The following is a 19,000-nucleotide window of genomic DNA, read 5'->3' on the forward strand; positions in this document are numbered from 1 at the left end:
CTGGAGAATCTGAGCTTTTGAAATATGTTACCAAATAGAAATTGAGATTCTTAACTTACTTTTAGGGAAGCTTGGCATTAAAATTGTCTCAAATATTGATCTCATCTGGAAATTAATTTGGTTAGTCATACAAGTATTACTTTAGAGGGATTTGGGTCAACATTTTGTTCAAGTGGAAAACAGAGACGTTTTTAGTGCTTGTGGTGGAAAGAGTAGGTTTTCTTCCTGTTACTCCCAACTCTACCATTTCCTCCCCTCCTCCTCTCCTCTTTTCTCTCCTTTTGTGTATGTGTGCATACGTGTATTTGCATGCATGGTGCGGAGGGGAGAAAGGAGGGCACCTTCCCTGTACTTAGTAAACATTCATTTCTGAGAAGAGATGACTAGCTAGCAAATGAACTGCATGGAAGTTACTGCTTAATCTGATGCTCTTATACAATTAAAGGATTTGCTCTGCTCTCAACTGTAATCTTAGTACGGCTGAATTGTGTATGGACACTGCAGGAAACAGCTCTGCTCAGCAAAGCACTACTACAAAGGTTCTCCATGTGTTCTTGTACATGGACAATTAAGTTTTAACAACAAAATTAGCAGAACAACTGGATGTTCTGGAAGTTGAGATCTCCTCACTCAGTCTCTTTTTCCTCCCCCCTCCAAAGGAGTTTTCCTGTGGGCTGCCCAGAAGATCCGCCTGTCAGTTTTGTCTTACAGGTGTTCTGAGTTGCCTTACAGGCAGCAGCTTCTTCCAGATTAATTGTTGAGGCTGTATTACACCTAGTGTTAAAATTCTGTTGAGTAAATCTCAAAATAACTGTTAAAATGCTGCTGAGTAATTCTCAATTCTCTCAAAGAATTAATTGCCTTCTAACATTTGCCTCCAGTTGCAAACACCTATGATTTTAAGAGACTTAGCATAAAATGTATCATTTCTCCATGGAGAACCATATTGCTTTTGGTGCTTTGTCATTTTTTTAAAACATCTTTCAGTAGTCTCTGCAGTATTTGTGTTTCCTTTTATTTTTGTATAGTGGAGTAGTGGAGACTTAAAATTTATTCAAATAGAAGTTCTGGCTAAAACGTAAATGCAATTTCAGATCTGAGGATAAATTGACTTAACTTCTGAAACCTGATAAATGCTTTTCATTTGAAATATATTTTGTCATATAACTGTATGAAAAGTAACACACTGAATTCTTCATGACTTCCTGTCTTGAGAGTTTAAAGTATATAATATAGTAAATTTAAAGAAAAATCTTTTAAAATTTAAAAAACATTGTTCTGAAAATTAAGAATGAAAATGCAAACATTTTGTGCATGGCAGCTTTCTTGAGGAGCCAGTGTTATTTATATATGGTGTCTCTTGTGGAAGCCTTTATGTTCCTTAAAATATCTCTTTTAAATAATATTCACATTTCATAGCTGAGATCTCAATGGATTTTCCATGGTGACTTAAAGTTGTACAAAATTACAAAAAGCTTAAAAAGTAGCCAAAAAAAGTATCATACACATTTAAGAATCTTTGCCTGTGCTAAAATCAGTTGTAGCTCATGCTTTATCATTGATTTTGCTGGCAAGAATGGTCCCGTTTCCTGAGCCTCCCTGGGCCAGTGTATTTTGGAATCTGTAAATGTGCACAGTCCAGCTTACGCTAGAAGAATACAAGAACTGGGACAAGGCTTTGTAGCGTGCACTGTGGTCTGAGATGTAACCCGTGCACTGAGATGGCTGTGCTGCAGTTTTTCCACCAAAGAAACTATGGCTCAGTGTGGACACAGAGGTCTTTGCCCAGCCATTGTTACCTCTGTTAAAAAGGAATTCTTGTTAATCTTAACGGCAAATCAGCATCTAGAAGCTGATGTCAGATTTTCAACCATGGCGGTATTCTGTTGTTTAACAATATTATTTTTCATAATTTAAATGATATCTATTTTTCCCTCAAATAGAAGCTGACCCAAATTGGCAAACTAATTTATTCTTTGCGCTAAAACGCAGTTTCAAAAAGTACACAAAGCCAAAGGAAATTAGCTTCGTTTTTTGCTACCTTCATTATATTTAAAAGTATTAGAATTAGCAATAATATAGAAAGTTTCATCTTATGTTTGAAATTTTATTTTGGAAAGTTTTGGATAAGTGTGTTAAAATATTCTGAAAAATAGGATGTCTGAGAGAAACAATAAAAACTACCTCTGTTGTAATGCCACTACTGTTCACTGCTGTAGTAACTGTATAAAGGGCTTGGGGGGGCGGGAAGTAAGGCTTCTTATTTTTACACAAGGGAGAATATAAAACTGACTTCCTCTTTGGAGTTTTCCCAGGAAACTACTTTATAAAGACAAATTTAAATCTTTCCGTTTTCTGTCCTTGAAGGTGGTAAATATGATTGTAGCTTTATCCATTTTTATTGTAAATGAAACAGAGTTCAGACCATCCGGCTGTGCGTCATCTGTTGGATGGCTGCCACAGACTAATGCAGGCGTCCCACTGGGAGACCAGAGAAGAACTATACTTTGATTCACCAGATTGTGTTAAATAGTCCAGCTGTTGCGATTTGAAGGATAGTTACCTCAGAAGTGAAATAGAAATGAACTTGACATTTATGCCTCAAACCATTTTTACACTGTTTGGCAATCAGCTTTTCAGAGGTAAAATAACTCTCACTGCTTAACAGTTTCATTCGCTGTAATGTTCAAAATGTCCCACCTTTATATTATCAGTAGAATTAAGCTTGAGTGATATGCAGAATTTGCATGAAATAAGCATTTTCCCCCTTCATTTCATGAGCTTTGATTGTATTCAGTTGAGCTCAGAACCATGTCTATTAGGACTCTTTGGGGCATTAGTTAATTTGAATTGCAGCTGAAATGTTAGCTAGAATGTTGTTGAATATAATTGGAATGTTGAAAGTTGATTTTGAAAGGAATTTCATTGAATGCAAACCATGATGTGCTTTTTAAAAATTAGAATGCTGCAATTTCATCTCCTGTAACAGTCCGATAAGTCACTGAGTCCCTTTATTATAAAGTTCAACTTTGGCAATACCGTTTGCAACTGTTCTGATTCTTCTGGTACCAGTACCAGTTGTAGTCAGGTTTTTCCTTTTACCAGCAAGTGGCCTCATCTGCCCCAGCCCTACCTTCTGGCCCTCTTGCAGCTGGGGGAGAAGCACCTGCTTTCTAAAAGAGCAACCAAGTTGTACTTGGGCATCAGGCTTCACAGAGTGGTATAGATTGATATATTGTCTCCTAGCTTTTATTTTGCTTTTAGGTTTTTCTTTTTGTCTTGATACAGCACTTAACAAATGATTTAAAATGACCCACGAAAATATCTATTTGATTGGGTTAAAAATCACTAGCAGTATGTTGTGGTAAGAAAAAAAAGTACTGGACAGGAAGTCAAGAGTCAACAATTTTAATCCTGTATCTGCTGTTAATAAATTGTGTGCCCTTGGACAAATCATGTAACTCACTCTTGTTTGGTGTCTTCACCTGACAAATGAAAAGGCTGGACTAGTTCATGTCAGTAATCCCTCTCAGACTGAACATGCCATGATTTTAGTCTTTATGTCACCTATAAATTTTAAGTTTTACTTGGAGATTTTGCAGCATACAGGAGAAGGTCTGCCGTACTTTTTATGAATACTGAATTTTAATTCCTTATTTGTGGTCATTGCTCTTAGATGAAGAATTAAAGAAGAAAAATTGAACGGTACAATAGTATACGGCAATTCCTATTGGATTGTTGCATTTGAGCAGCTGGTATTTTTACCTTGGGGGAGAAGCTTCAGATTTAACCTTGTAGAACCTGCCACTATGGCTGCCTAGAGCAAGAGCCTGGGTTCTTGGCAACATCACTGATGGAGCTTTCTGGCTCTTCCCATGAGATGGGAATGGAGTTAGAAATGAAGCCTAGGAGGAAGGCCCTTCATTCCAGAAGGAGCCCTGGGCAGCTCCCCATGGGAACCAGGAATGGACTTAATGATGTCAAACCAGGAAGAGCTAGCTTTAAGTCACAAAAGGAAAAAGCAAAAAAAAAAAAAAAAAAAAAAAAAAAAAAAAAAAAACGAGGGGTAGCTTGAAGGGATGGATTTTATATTTATAGTTCTGAAAGATGAAGCTGAAAACAGGGATTCAGAAAGAATCAGTAAACATGCCAGAATTAGCCTGTGGCATCAGTATCATGTTTTTGGAAGATGCCTTTGGTAAATAGCTGTGTGATGTTGTGGAAAAATCAGGAACAGGAAGATAGGAGCTTCTGATTCTTGTCCTGGCTCTGCCGCTGATAAGCTGTATAATTTTAGGTCAGGCTTTCCCTCTCTCCAAACCTCATTTTCCTCATCTGTAAAAGGACCAGTTGGACTAGATGATTGCCATAGTCCCTTTTAGCCTTAAGCCATTGGGATTCCAAGTCAGTGGTCATTATCTTCAAGAAAGTATTTACTCCGATTCTCAACACAGAGAGAAATTTTCCACTGTGCCAAGTTCAGTTGGAGTGTTCAGGTGACTTAATAATAGATTAATCTATTATTGAGAAGCCTACTTCAGGAAAGAACAATTCTCTGGACTGAGACAATTCCAGGACAGTTTCAGCCTGGCAATACAAAGTTTCTGAGTTTTCAGTTCAGTCAACATCATTTGTTGCTGTTGTGGAGCCCTGAGAGCTTCCTGGAAGTTTTCAGCCTCCAGCTGATGAAGAAAGCATTTTAGGATGTGTTTACCACCCCTGCATCTGCAGACACACATGCGCATGAAAACTTCCATGGTAGTTCTACAAAAGTGATGAAGGTCAGTATGGGTTGATGGAAGTTGCTCACCTAGAATGAGATGGGTACCTCCTCTGCATGCGTAGAGCAGACTGGCTGGCTTCTATAGTGGAACCACACTGGGGACTTGACCAGCAGACTTTGTGTGGCTTTGACTGTAACAACTTTAGCTAGGCTGGAACTTGGAACTTCATTTCCTAGAATTCCCGTTTCCATTTGTTTCCAGGTTAGGGTTGTCTACAGGAGAAATTTGCACGAGATTTAGAAAGTGGGAGTGACATAATAGTCTTTTTTTTTTTAAATGCTCCGAAAGTCTGCGTAGGAAAGGCTCTGTTACAATTCATGCGTGTTGTCACCTAGTTGGCACAGCTGGCCCACAGTTTCTCCAGCTCCCCCCATCTCCCCCTCCAGCTTCCCCAAATCTTAGGCCAGGTGCACGTGCCATTCCATGTGGAAGGGCTCCAGTTTATCCTGCAGCTCATCTGCATCATCGGGATTGGAGACTGTGAAAGACAGATGCAGCTCTGGTTTGTCCTCAGCTTCTTGCCACTTTTCACCCATCTTCCTTTTCAGCTGCAAGACCTGCTGATTTCAGGCCCAGCATAATACACAGAGGCAACAGACTCACGGAGACTGCCTAACTCGCTCTCTCCATTGCCTGAGGTCTAATGCCTATAATGAATCCCTTATGCCATTCATGGGGCTTTTGCTTCTCTGACCATACCCTAATGGATTCAGCCTTCCAGGTGTTGCCTGGGTCAGAGAAAGTCAAGCCAGATACCGCCTGGGTAACTACATCCCATATTGATTCCCAACGCACAGTAACAGGTATCTTGAGAAGTGGATCCTTGGCCAAGGTAGATGGGCAGTGTCATGGTGTTTTCTAATGACAAGGGTGTTGCCAAATCCAGGCAAAAATAAAGGAATCTGTCCTCACTACAGTATAGCTTTCCTCTCAGGTCATCTCTTTGCTTTTACCACCTCCAAAGAAGACAGTTATGTGCTAGTCACTTATGAATGATGATCAAGTCACACGGTATAACTGGATAGCCCTATGGAATGGTTTTCAAACATTTGGACAGATCTCATAGTACCAGGTGATAAAACTGTGGTCACTGGGTTTGAGTTTTGGTACCTGTGGCTGGATCGTGCAGGCCACTTTGTCTCAATAGTTGATCATTTGTTCTGTCACTTTTGTTGTATAAGAGAGACCTTCAGACCTACTCACACCAAAGCCTTGGTTTCTGCACATTCATTCTGAGCCTTTCACACACAGTAGTAGTTCATTAGTATTTGCTCATTTGTTTACTCCACAAATGGATCTGCGCTGGGTGCTGGCATAGATCTGTGAACAAAGCTAAACAGTCCACCTCATGGATGTTTACATTTTACTTGAAGAGAGAGACGTTAAACAACTGGTTGCCTGTATTTAATTATAACTGGTAAATCCAACAAGGGAGAAGTATTAGGTGGTCAGAGAGTGTCTAACCAGCAGATCTGAGCTAGGGGTCAGGGAATAGTAGAAATCAAGTCCTGGTGAGGGGCCGGTAGAGCAGTGGGCAGACCCTGGCCAACAGTTCACCAGTACACATCCTGACATCCAGAGGTGGATGTGGGACAGGGGCGTGCTGGGTCATGGTTAGTATCCCAGCATTTGCCAAGAAGACCAGATGAGTCTGAATAGCCTCTGCCCTGCCGACTACACACCCTTCAACCTCCAGGCATCAGGTCAGCAGTCCAGTACCTTCAGATGATGGCTTCTGACCTGACTTCTGAGAGGACTGGGTGCCCACAGCCTAATTTCCTGACACGTGAAAAGGGAAGAGTGTTTCAGGACATCTCTGTTTCCACAAGGAAATTGTTGCCCATTTAGCTTGAGAAGCAGTAGCTTCTTAGAAGAGAAGAAAGGGAACCTCAGTGGAAAAAGAAACTACATTTGAAATTCAATAAGAAATTTCTCAAACATGATTCTCCTTTTTTAGAAAAAGTGTGTGGTAACTTAGCATTTCACCTTCTTCTCTGGATTCCCCCATCTGCCTTTGTTCCTTCCCTCATCCCTCCACAGGTCTGACCAGAGTTGTTCTTGCCAGTAATGGCAGCAGCTGGCATATCTCTCAGCTGCCCGTCAGGGATGGGAGTGGTTTATTTCCCTCCTTGTTGCAGTCTCAGAACTAATCTGCAATCACATGTACCCTGGCACACAAGGGAGAGGTTAACTGGCCCCTTCCAGCTAAGTGGGGGTGGGACAGGAGTCTGGGGGCGGCAGGCAGTGGGGAGGTGCGCACAGAGTATCCGTGAGCTTTGTGCTTCTGTGAGAAGAGCATGCAATTAAGCAGGTAGGTGCATTTGGCCTTTTAACATTTATGCAGTTCATTGCTCTTTCCGTCTTCTGGCCTTGTGCTCCTAATATGTAATCTAATAGCTTTTTTTTTTTTTTTTTTTTGTAATGGCTGGCACCTCAGAGACCACTTTCTGCATGTTGATTAGACTTAGAACATTTTGGGGTTTTTGCTCATCTCAATCCAGGAATCTGAAAGATAAATGTTTTCTCTCTCTGCTTTTAATTGTTTTGTTTAACTGTTCATCCCCTAGGCCTCCCAGTAACCCTGGATGCAGGAGACAGTACATTGGCAGTGAAAAACAAGCTGAACCAGTGGTAGCTGTAGATCCTGTTTCCACATATGAACCCCAAACCAAAGACCAGGTCGCTGAAAAAGATCCAGCTCAACACAAGGATGATGAAGGTGAAGTTAAACCAGAATACAAAGAAGACGGTGTTGAAAAACTAAGAGATACAGACAGTTCCAACTGCTGATCCAAAAACCAGAAGGCGGATATGTTCAGAAGTCCTTTTTAACAAGCACATGATTTAGTTTTGGTGTATTGGCAAGGGCTATAGACATTCTGTTCTTGTCACTGTATTCAGACTATAGGTTCTTTTTTGATGTCACTTTTGTAAGTTCACTTATAAATATAAGTAAGCTATTTAGCAAAGTACACATTCTTTGTAGTTTTTTTCATCTTTATAGGGATAAGATTTTTTTCTAGTTACTGTATTAAGTGTGACTTCTTTTAGAAGTTTACAAAAAATTCATGTTATCTTTTTAGGTATCGTGCATACCACTAATCAAATGTAATGATGAAAGTTTGCAGCACTTGTGTATAATTGGATAAACAGAAGTGACTAGCTTAAGGTGATTTTAAAAGCCCCCAAAGAAGCTTCTGTTTTGGGTCGCATCCTTTTTTGATGGAGAAACTTCAGTAGCATGGAAATTGTTAGGCACTGTGGCATACAAATTACTTTCTAGGATATACTGAGATAAGCTTAAAATTCAGGAGCTGATGTCAAACTGGTAGTCCCATACCCAGTGTTAATTACACACATTATTAACTGGGATGAAAAACACATACTATTGATTGTGTCCAAGGCCTCCCAAGGACTTTGGAGGGAAGGCTCTAATGGCTAGAAGGCAAAATTGAGGTGAAAGTCCAAACCCTGAATTTAATAGAGTATTATCTTGGTAAAGCGTGTGCTCTGTGCTGTGAGTTAATTGTGTTTTCTCATGGACTCCTGTGGCACAAGGACCATATTTGATCACAGTTCTTATGTACAGTGAAGATGGGTGACAAGCATACAATTGTCTTGCTTCACTGCTGTTCTACATTACACAGGTTTGTTGTTCTTTTTAAAGAAATTAGGCGGTAGTCTCTAAAAATACAATGTTTCAGTCTACCACAGTGAATAAATAGAAATGTAATCAGGGATTAAAAAAAAAAAACTTATGCAGTTTTTCAAAGTTGATTGTTTCAAAACTGGTGTTTGTTTAAAATAAGTGGTAATGTACTTGAGTGCATTTTTTATGACAGTGATTCAGTAATGGTAATTTTACTATTAAAGAAAGTGAAAGGTTTCGTTTTGTTAGCATAGCTCAGCATGAAGCTGTCAGGTGTTTCTCACCTAAGGGCAAAAGAAGATGATAGTAATAATTGCAGTAGTTGTATTTTATTTTTGCACGTATGCTAAACATAGGCTTGAAAAGGTGGATAGGCAGGTAAATGTACTTCCTAAATTTGGAGATAATTATCTTTCTGTAGGCTCGTTATGCTTGATTGTTTCCATGTTTTTCCAGTGATGATTTTACAGTTACTTATCAGTTTACTCATAGGGAATTAAAATGTAATGTTTTTCAACTGTGATTTCCCCAATTGAATAATACTGCTATATGATATACTAACTACAAACTGCATTAATTCACTTAAACATGTTCTGTTATGCTGTGATTTGAACTCTCCTCACCACACTTATTAAAAAGCACCAACAGTTTCCTATTAAAGGTCAATTGTGGTTATTGACATTTTTGGTTTAGTTCCCCAAACTTGACATTCTTTAATATGAAGATTGTGTAAGACTTGATAACTTTAGTAATAATTTTTAATAATCCACAAAATGGTTTATTTTGAGGAATTCTCTTCTTTGTTTCTTCCTGCTTTCTGCATTCCTGTATCTGTTATCAGTGTACTGGCATGTGTCTTACACGTATTTAGGAATATAAAAATATGTACACTTATCATTCCATATTTAATCACACACCCTTTCCAGGGTAAGGAGTTAACCATTTGTGAAATGTGTTAGCTGGACCAGGCAACATTTAGTCACTGGTACAGTATTTTGAAAGTGTTCTTGCCTTTTCTGAGCTGCTTATTTCTTCACCAACATCACAAAGCATTTAAAATTAATTTGCTAAAATTAATTCTAGCATCCTTTTGTATCTGAGGTAGTCTCACATAAACTCCTCACCTGCAGTGGTTTCAGCAGTTGATCAGTCCTATGGAAATTCTGATTGCAGAGAATTAACAGGGCTGTAACCACCCAGCCTTGATTGGCCTCAGTAAAAAAAGATGCGTGTTTTGGCTCTGGCTACTCGCCAGTAATTCCTCCTTCCTTGCCTGTTTTGTTAACAGTAAATGTTTGTTAGAAATGGAGTAGTACAGGTAGAGATTATTGTTAATCTTCCAGACCATTTTTAGGTTGTATGTTAGGTATAGTGTATAGTCTGTATCACAGAATCTTAAAAACAAAGTTTGGATGATTTTTATAAACGCACACTATACATGTTTAATCACTTTCATTGTGGAACAGCTTCAGCTTATATGGCAATAAGTTGTGGAGAATGGATAAACGTCTCATCATCGCTGACCTTAGGAAGATCATCAAGCAGCCCTTACTTAAGGATTGGATTTGGTTTGAAGTTTCTTCGGAGCACTAACATTTCCCAGCCCCACTGCCATTTTTTAATATAGGGTATGATGAGTTTCTTTCCTCTCTTTACATGTGATTCCATATATATATATGTTTATATCTATTATATATCCTTCAATATATATGTAGAGAGAGAGAAAATATATAAATAAATAGAAACAGTGCTTATCACTTTCAAAAACTTGAAATGCTACCATCCATTGGTGACCCCAGTCCTCAAGTAAGGAAAAGGTGAATAGGCTGTGCTCAGCGCTAAAATTAAAGTGTTGACTTGGTTGAGGTAATAAATCACCTCTTTGGTTAATTTAATGTAGTTATTCAGTTATTAACTTGGTTGTACCTTTTTTCTCTAGTTTCATTCATTTAATTATAATTTTTGTCACATTTCCAGGGCATACTCTCATACGCTCTCCCATATTTCATCTCTGTGTGTGTGTGTGTGTGTGTGTGTGTGTGTGTGTGTGTGTGTGTGTGTGTATGTGTGTACATGTGCAGAGGCTATCTGAACACTCATCCATTGTTTATTGCTAAGCATCGGGAAAGGCAGTAGCAACAACAAACTGTGACACAGTTCTCCCAACTTAGAGTGATACCAACCAGTTCTGTCCTGTGCTCTGAGAGAATCTGCCACTGAGCCTATTTTAAATCACTGCTTTTACAGTAAGGCCTTGGCTCTGCCATAGGCCATTACCTTCCCCTCTTAGTACTCTTCAAAAGGAGAGGTCCTCAGTATGCTTAGTAAAAACTTATAGAATATATCAGAAATCTAAACTTGGCCAACTCTGCCACAGGTCAGTACATCGCAATTTATATAATTTGGGAGAAAGACAAACGGTAACAGTTTGAACAGAGGATCTAAATCATATAAAGCAGTTGGATATTATTATATCTATAGGTATGTGTTTGAATATGTTTATTTCTGGTCATCCTCTGCTATAACCCCGATACTGGCTTTCAGAAGAGACAATTCAGCCAATCTATATGTTGCATCATTTTTAATCACCTACTAGATGCTGTAGTAAAAATGATTGGGCATTGAATTGCTTTAAGAATATTCATTCATTGATGTGTTTACTCACTTATGCTCATTCTTGTTCCAAAAAGGATCTGAGGAGACCCCCAAAGATATAAATGATATAAACAACTAAAATTTAGAAAGAGATGGGAATCAGAGAAAAGGGAATTAGGGTAGGAAAGTGAGAGGAAGCTATTTGGCTCTTAAAAAATCCGTGAAACAGAAGATGTACACCTTCCTGGCAGAGAGAGCTCCTAGTGTGAAAGATTTTTTTCCGAGATGTTCTGACTTGTAAAGTATGAGGTGTTTGAACTGAGTGTGGAGTTGATGGCAAAAATATTGTACTCTTTTACTAGGTCATGACCCCCCAAAATGGACAGGAGAGCTCGTATACAAACAAGATCCCTATAGAAATGTGATGGCCAGAAGACAAGGTTCACAGGTATAATTCCGGGCAAAATACTATCTCTGTATTTCACCAAACAGTGAAATTAAAAGAAGAAAAGCACACGAGTTAGTGAAGTTTTAGAGCAAAACCAAAATGACATACTTGAGATCTCCCAGTCTAATAATACCAGTGGTGTGGCTGTCAGCTGGGGTGTGTGCAGCCCGTCTGGAAGACACTCACGTTTTGGCTGATTCCTCCACAACTTCTGTGGCGAAGATGGGCTCCGAGGGCTCAGGAAGCTCACCAGCCGTGGCAACCTTTTTGGCTTCCTCATTCAAGGAGAAAAATGTGTGTTCTGCATTGAAACCTATTAAAAACAACAATAAATTTTACTGTCTAATCCAGTGGTGCCAAGTTTGACGGTCTTTGTTGCATGATTTAAAGGAGATCATCTTTAGAACTGTCCAGAGGTGTCACATCACCATTAGGAAGGATTCTAGAACCACCTTAAAGTGGGCATGTCGTTGTTTGTACATTAACTACACTACACTTGTTTTGTTGAGTTTGCAGTGTACCCTTAGACAACATTCTGGAACGTTTGGTTTACAGCAGACTTTGGGCAGAGGCTGAGCAGCAGAGGGTAAGAGGAGGATGAACTAGAGGAAAGGCTGGTACTCTGCATGAGACAGACCATTGCCAACTAACTATTCCAAGGTAAACCACTGAGGACTTAAGACTATTCCAGTCAGGTTCCACGTGTTTCCGGGCAGCGACAGTGTTTTAATGACTGAGCTTTTGACAAGATTTCCTACTCAATCTCTCAGTGCAGTGATTTGGTTTTCCAGTTTTTTGGTCCCCTTCATATTTATTGGCCACTGCCAATGTCAGCGAAATCCTCATTAATCTGTTAATCCATTCCGGAATGTTCAGGGGCTGGCACTGTCACCAGGGAGGGGCTGGGCCTCCAGTCACTAGAGTCCTTTTTAATGGCCCTGAAGCAGCTGTTTCCCTTGTGGTGAAGTCTGGCTGGAAATGTGATAGGTCACTGAAGGAACCTAAAGCTTCCACAAGTCAGGATGACAAAAAAATAATCAGACTGATATGTAGGAACAGTATAATTTTACCTATTTGAAAAAACAAGCCTTCATGTTACACACTAAACAATACAAAGTAACTTTTGACTGCCCTCGCATGACTTAGAAATAGTCTCCCAATTATATCTTTGTTTTCTAGAAAACAAGGTCATTACCTATGTTAAACGTGACAAATTAATAATTACTATTTCTCTTGGTCGCTTTTTAAAAAATGCCTATTACTGAGTCACAAAGTAGGACTTCCTTGCTTTCATATTCAATAATTGGTATGTTCCACAATACATTCTATAATACATCTATCTCATTTAATAGTTTCATTTATGGTATACAAGTATGTCAGCACTGCTTAATTAACATACTGTTTTTTTGCAGTATATCAATTCTATTTTAAAATACAAAATAGTTTTAGAATTTCAAAGACAACTATTGGTCTCTTTAAATGTCTTTGCATGCTTTGTTTTGGCTATCACAGTCAGTAATATATAGAGTAAAAATGTATATTTGGGGTGTTGCTCTCCAATTAGCCAGTACATAAGGTGCTTCTACCCATGCAGATTTACAAAGTTTGATGTCGTAAATGATTGGTTCATCTCTCTTGAGACCATAGCCTTTCCAAGGTACATTAAATTAACATGCTATCGACTCGAGTAAAACGAGTTGTTGCCAAGAACCACCAGGAAAACATCCACCTTTAACTTTCCTGGGCTGTGCAGAAAAACTTTTAAGTATAATGTGGACCATAACAAAAGGTAGGCTTGGAAATTCCAATCAATTAAGTCTATTGAAAAGCATCACACAGCCTATTCATCAAGATTAGGGCTAGAGTTTTAAACATTCAGGTAAATAGATAATCCATTAAGAAAACAATACACGTGGCAAATGCCATCCTAGTTTTGTCAGCACTTATTTATAGTCTTTGGATTTCCCTGCCCTCCTGCTGAGAGACTTCTATTCCCCCATCTCCCAATCTTTGTTCTCTTATTCATGGCTAAGTGAAACTAAGCAAGAAAGCAGCACATACCCAGTGTTCCATTCTGGACAAGTTCTTCCTCTATAGTAAAGAGGCGATTGTACTTAGTCACCCGTTCGCCACGAGAAAGACCTCCCAACTTGATAAACCGGACACCAAGTCCAACGGCCTAAAGAGATGGGGGAACAGCTTATTTTAAATGGAGTCATATTTTGCTAAACTACAAACAGTTCTTTAGGGAGAAAGGACACTGCCCCTGTGTGCTGTTTTGTTTTTACTCTCATTAAGCTAATTTCTCATCTTGTTACATGAGTAAAGTGGCCTGCTTATAAGCTGAAAGTGTCAAAGGTAAAGAGATAGTGTGACTGTACATCAGATGCTCCACTAGTCATGTAAGCATGCTGATTTTTATCTAAGAACGTTCTGGCCTTTCTTACTTCATTTTAGGAGGTAAGATTGCAAATGCACACCCCAGTCATTTAAGTGTGCTCATCATTTTACCAGGACTTCAATTTTTCTTCTTTTTAAAAGTTCAAAGATTAGCTGTCTGGGAGGAAGCAAGTCTGTTTCATAAAAGGTTACATGACTTTCTCTGCCGAAGACCGCCTTTCTCTGAAATACCAATTCGGGATAAAAGCAGTGTTTTGGCAATTCTGCAATTGACCGGTTTTCAGCACTTACTAAATCAACAAGGCTGTCATCAGACGACTCTCCGTCTGCACTTCCAAAGACAGCGATGTGCTTCTTACCTATAAGCAGAGGAATTCTTTTCAGTTTTAGATGGTATGGAAACAATCATCAAATATATGAGCCTCTGGGATCAAAATTTAAAATTTGCCAGAGATTTACAACTGCAAAGAGTCAATTATTTGACCACCTGAGAATTCTAACCCAAACGTTTGCATTTTTATTACCCTGATTTTATTTGTTTACCCCTTTGCAGGAGTTTAGATGATAAATACTAAATGAATGCCATGTTTCATCAAATTTAACATAACATAAATTGTAAGAGGCACCATTATTACCGCTGTAGAGGAAAAATGCTCAAATTAGACTGACGCATTTCTAAGCTGTAAGACACAATTCAAGGTCAGTCATGTTCAATGTGCATCTTTGAGTCAAAATATACAGTAAGTGCAAGGGCATCATATGCCTAAATAAAGGAATCTGTCGTTCTGAATGTTGACTTATTGGGAAAGCAGTGTTGATAGTATTTAATCAATCACTTGAAGAACTCAAAACCCCTTAAAATTTGCACAGTCTACAAGACTGCAAGCCAAAGTTCTTCCTATGGTGACAGAGTTGTGTCTTACAGGCAGGAGTTACAGCAGCAATCTGGAGTGGATGACAGAATGGCTGCTGAGAGGTAGTCCCAGGAGGAAAGACCAGGCCTTGGGGCATTCCATCCACCACCTGCACGCCACCCTGCCTGGGCCGTAGACCAGGGCAGCCTGCAGGCTAAGGGACTACAGGCATTTCATTCCGTCCTCTGGCACCCCCAGGCCCCTGGCTGCCAGGCTCGCTCTGAGTCCTGCCCCAGGTCTGAGACCAGCCTGCTGCCTAGTTCCTGAGACCCACTCACGAGATACATGTTTCAGGCCCTGTGCATAAGTGAACAAAACTCCCATGAACTCCTGGGAATTTACAGTCTAGTGGAGGATACCAGACATTAAACAGCCTACAAGTAATTGCGACCAGTACTACAATTGAAAATATAGGATAAGAAAGGTTCAGAGCAGCCAGTGAGGGGTGGGGGAAGTCAGGGAAGGCATATAGATCTGAAGAGGTTTCATTTAAGGCAAAAAGACCTGAAGGAATAGTTAGCCAACTAAATGGTACAGGGCAAAGCATTCTAGGCCGAAGGAACGGCATGTTCAAAGACCTCAAGGCTGTAAAAAGTTTGAAACTTTTGAGGAGTTGAAAAAAAGCCATTGTGGGCTAGTGATTGAAAAAAAATCACTGTGGTGTCATGTGAAGCTGAGAGGGCTGTGGCCTCAGCCACCTGTTTGCGGTAGCCCTCCCTGAAGGGAAGGGCCCCCGGGCAGGGCTGTTATTGGAACATTATGAAGTGAATCAGTAGTAAGCTGCATTTTGTTTTTCAGTACCGAATCACTCACAAATGGTTGGGGTGTTTTTTTCTTCCAAGATTTATTCCATGCTTTTTATTAACTGATATACTGCATATTTAAGTTCATTATGAGTCTTTCAGAGCTATACTTTTACTCACTGTCAATAAGATTGGTCATTTCCACCAAGTCAGACATCGTAGTTTGATTTGTGTGTTTTACGATCAGCCCGCTGCATCTGAGGATGCCGACGTTCCCATCCTCTAGAAGTTTAGAGATGCTTTTGGATGCGGTGCCTGCAATTATGTAACACTTGGAACCAAGAGCATTGTAGGTGCTGTCCCACTGTTCAGAGTCCTGGGTAAATATTTAAGAATTGATCATTACAATGTATGGGACATCATCACAAAACGACAGGGATCATACAGCACATAATCAGTTATACACCTTTCTTTCTGAGACACACAAGACAGGGGTGGGGGGCTTGGTTTGTTCGCATCTGCGGCTTCATGTTGCCCATACCACAGCCACACAAAGTAACAGGCTTCATGGAACAGAAACTTAGAGTGATTAAATTTGAGCTTGAAGATCTAGTGAATAAAATGTTAATACACATTAAATGCTATTCTCCACATTAATTCTGATGTCCTTCAAACACAGGCTCTTCCTACCCACTGTGTTATCCATGATGCTGCTGAAGACTGGCTGGTTAGGAGATTTTAGTGTTTTTTTTTCTGGTAAAAAGGCAACTGAAGGAAATGAGCCTGCAGGGATGTAGACCCTCATTCCCAACACTCTTATTTTTTATTGGTGAGACCACCAAATGAAATGAAATGCTCATTTTTTAAATAGTAATCTACAGTCTTCCCAGCCATTGTACCAGATTTCAACCTGTCCCATTAGAACAGACCATGCAGGTACATCTTATCGCATTAAAAAGAGCTGTGGCCAGAGCCTCGGGACAAGAAGCATAAGATAGGTCTGGCAAGATTAAAGAACTAGGCTCAGCATCTTCCACAAGTGCTGGGGTGTAGCACAGGCTGTGAAAGGAAAGATGGGACTGAGAGAGCCTGGGGCTCCAGTAAGATCCAGCACTCTCTTTGTCCCTCAAATTCAAATAGGTGAGTTGTCTCAAAGAGGGTACCTGCTCACTATATCTAATGGTTCTCAAATTCATAAAATCAAGAATGTAAGTTCTGAAGTTTAAGTAGGTTAGGAAGAGAGAGTTCTGTGGTACATAAACAACCCTTGTCAGATGCATTAGTGTGAATAAAGCAGAAACCTCAATATCTCACACCTTTTAAAAATACGGCTTTGTAACCTCTATGCATGCATAGTAACTGGATTTAGGTTTAAAAAACATTTGGCCTAGTTGAAGTCCTGTTTCCATGAGTACCTGGAAATGATATGTGATTAACCTACTGAAGCACCAGCTAGCACATTGGGCTCGCCTGCCATCAGTCAGGCTGCTTGTAAATACACAGGTATTCCTGAAGTGCTGGGGGATACTTGTTTCATTCTGTAGACAGGCACACTCCTATGTGTTTCTGCTATTCATTTGCTTAGTAAGTGCCTTTTCTCATAAATGCCAAAATAAAGCAACTCGGCCCCAGCCCAAATCATCACAGCACATTTCAAATCTACAGATCCAAAAGAAATATTTTATTCTGTTTTATTATAAAATTCAAGTTGAATCCTGTTACCTCCTTTCTGAAAGGATCAATTAAGGCAATAATTGAAGGGAACTTGTTGATCAGCTCCACATACAGGTCAACCATCTCAGCTGCATTTTTGTAGGTTCCCATCATCACTTCATACTTTCCTTTACTCTGATAAGTATAAGGAAGATATTAAAGGATAAATGATGAATTCTTCAAACATTAAAGATGTGATTCAAATTCATTTTCATTCATTTCATATAAAAGACTGCAAACATTATTTCCAGGCCACATTCACCTGAGAAATCTATGCATTTTACTTTAAATATCTGTTAAATGTCAACCTGGGAAAATCAAGTCAGCATTCCTCTGGATGCCTCATAGATCTCTTCCCACTGACTCCAGATGAAGCCTTCCGCACAAAAAAAACGAGTAAAGAATAGGAGGGGAGTAATTTCTTACTTAAGTTTTATAACGTGGTGCCAGATACTGCTTGGATAGATGGGCAGTAACATAAATTCATAAACAGAATAGCAGTGCAGACCTGCCTACTCACTAGAACTACCACTGTTCAGCTCACAGTGAATGGATAGCTTGTTTACTGTGAATATTCTAAAGTTTGAAAGTGGGTGGGACTAAGCTTTTGAGATACTAACAACCAATATGAAATGTAAAGAGACTTACGTGAAGGCAAGCATGCAAGTTCTAGTAGTAACAATATTGTTTTGAAAGTGGAGTTCTGGTGCAACCCATTCATTTGAAGTCTAGAACACCCCCAAGTCATTAAGCATAGGAGTAAATGAAGCTGGAGGATCTAGTGTAGTCTCTGCAAACACAGCACCCTTATGTCCAGTCCAAGTCTGTGTCCAGGGATGGCACCTGGGATATTTAGGTACTGGGAGGGAGGTGGAATGGACCAGAATGGCTCTTTGGTTTATTAATGCCTTCCTGTTGCTGCTAATAGAATGGATTCCATTGGAATTAAGCAGGTTCCTAACAAGTCCATCATTGAAAAGATTCTATACTTCTTTTCACGTAAAATAGAGCAGCAAGAACTCTCAGTTTCTATACTGCAAAACATATGCAATCCTATCTTGTCAGAGAGGAAATGATAATGATTTTGGACTAACACTGTAAGAATTATCTGATACCAAGCTAAAGCATTTTACTGAATGTAAGCAAGAAATACCCATTCTAGTTAACACTAGCAGTCAGTATTTTCATAGTTCTTGGTATACGTTGCTGATGAAAATATGCAATTATTTTTCTTACTGGTATGCCTAGGAACCAATCATTATGTGAAGAATACGAAATTACATTAAATATTCCTTTCTGTGCTTAGTTTCTTTAGGAAAGTAAAAACTTTTAGAAGTCAGCTGAAACTTAGGTTTCTTATGTACTATTCAAGATTTACTCTGAAGTTAAAAGAATCACAAAGTGGAATCGTATTTGGTCATGTGCCCTGAATTTGACGTTAATTACTATTATTAATTATTCTCCAAAAACTTCAATAACTTGGAAATACTTTTATATTTAAAAAGTGAGAGAGGGCAGACAGCAGAAGCAAGAAGAACTACAATCCTGCAGCCTGTGGAACAAAAACCACATTCACAGAAAGATAGGATGAAAAGGCAGAGGGCTATGTACCAGATGAAGGAACAACATAAAACCCCTGAAAAACAACTAAATGAAGTGGAGATAGGCAACCTTCCAGAAGAAGAATTCAGAATAATGATAGTGAAGATGATCCAGGACCTCGGAAAAAGAATGGAGGCAAAGATCGAGAGGAT

The 19,000-nt window shown here is 39.3% G+C and overlaps 2 protein-coding genes across 7 annotated transcripts in view; one reads left to right on the top strand and one right to left on the bottom strand.

Annotated features, from left to right (window-relative positions):
* Nucleotides 1–10,069, top strand: part of SHTN1 (shootin 1) — a 104,266-nt gene extending 94,197 nt beyond the window's left edge. For 2 of the 4 annotated variants that reach the window (XM_055080929.1, XM_028481183.2), the window contains 2 exons: nt 7,352–7,503; nt 9,900–10,061. In XM_055080929.1, the coding sequence (XP_054936904.1) occupies nt 7,352–7,503; nt 9,900–10,060 (313 nt within the window). In that variant the 3' untranslated portion in view covers nt 10,061. Of the gene's footprint in view, nt 1–7,351; nt 9,087–9,899 lie in introns of those variants that run through there. The other 2 variants (XM_028481181.2, XM_007126140.3) reach the window with 2 other exon arrangements.
* The window catches only part of ENO4 (enolase 4), an 88,812-nt gene that overhangs the window by 47,074 nt on the left and 22,738 nt on the right, over nt 1–19,000 (bottom strand). For 2 of the 3 annotated variants that reach the window (XR_003677496.1, XR_003677494.1), the window contains exons 11-16: nt 17,256–17,381; nt 15,714–15,909; nt 14,168–14,235; nt 13,538–13,655; nt 11,663–11,789; nt 4,811–4,996 (exon numbers count right to left, since the gene is read on the bottom strand). Coding sequence is in view for 1 of the 3 variants with exons in the window: in XM_007126138.3 (XP_007126200.1) it covers nt 4,987–4,996; nt 11,663–11,789; nt 13,538–13,655; nt 14,168–14,235; nt 15,714–15,909; nt 17,256–17,381 (645 nt within the window). In the remaining 2 variants the exon portion in view is untranslated. Of the gene's footprint in view, nt 1–4,066; nt 4,997–11,662; nt 11,790–13,537; nt 13,656–14,167; nt 14,236–15,713; nt 15,910–17,255; nt 17,382–19,000 lie in introns of those variants that run through there. The other variant, XM_007126138.3, reaches the window with a different exon arrangement.

This window comes from Physeter macrocephalus, chromosome 20 (assembly GCF_002837175.3).
Source record: "Physeter macrocephalus isolate SW-GA chromosome 20, ASM283717v5, whole genome shotgun sequence".
NCBI lineage: Eukaryota > Metazoa > Chordata > Mammalia > Artiodactyla > Physeteridae > Physeter > Physeter macrocephalus.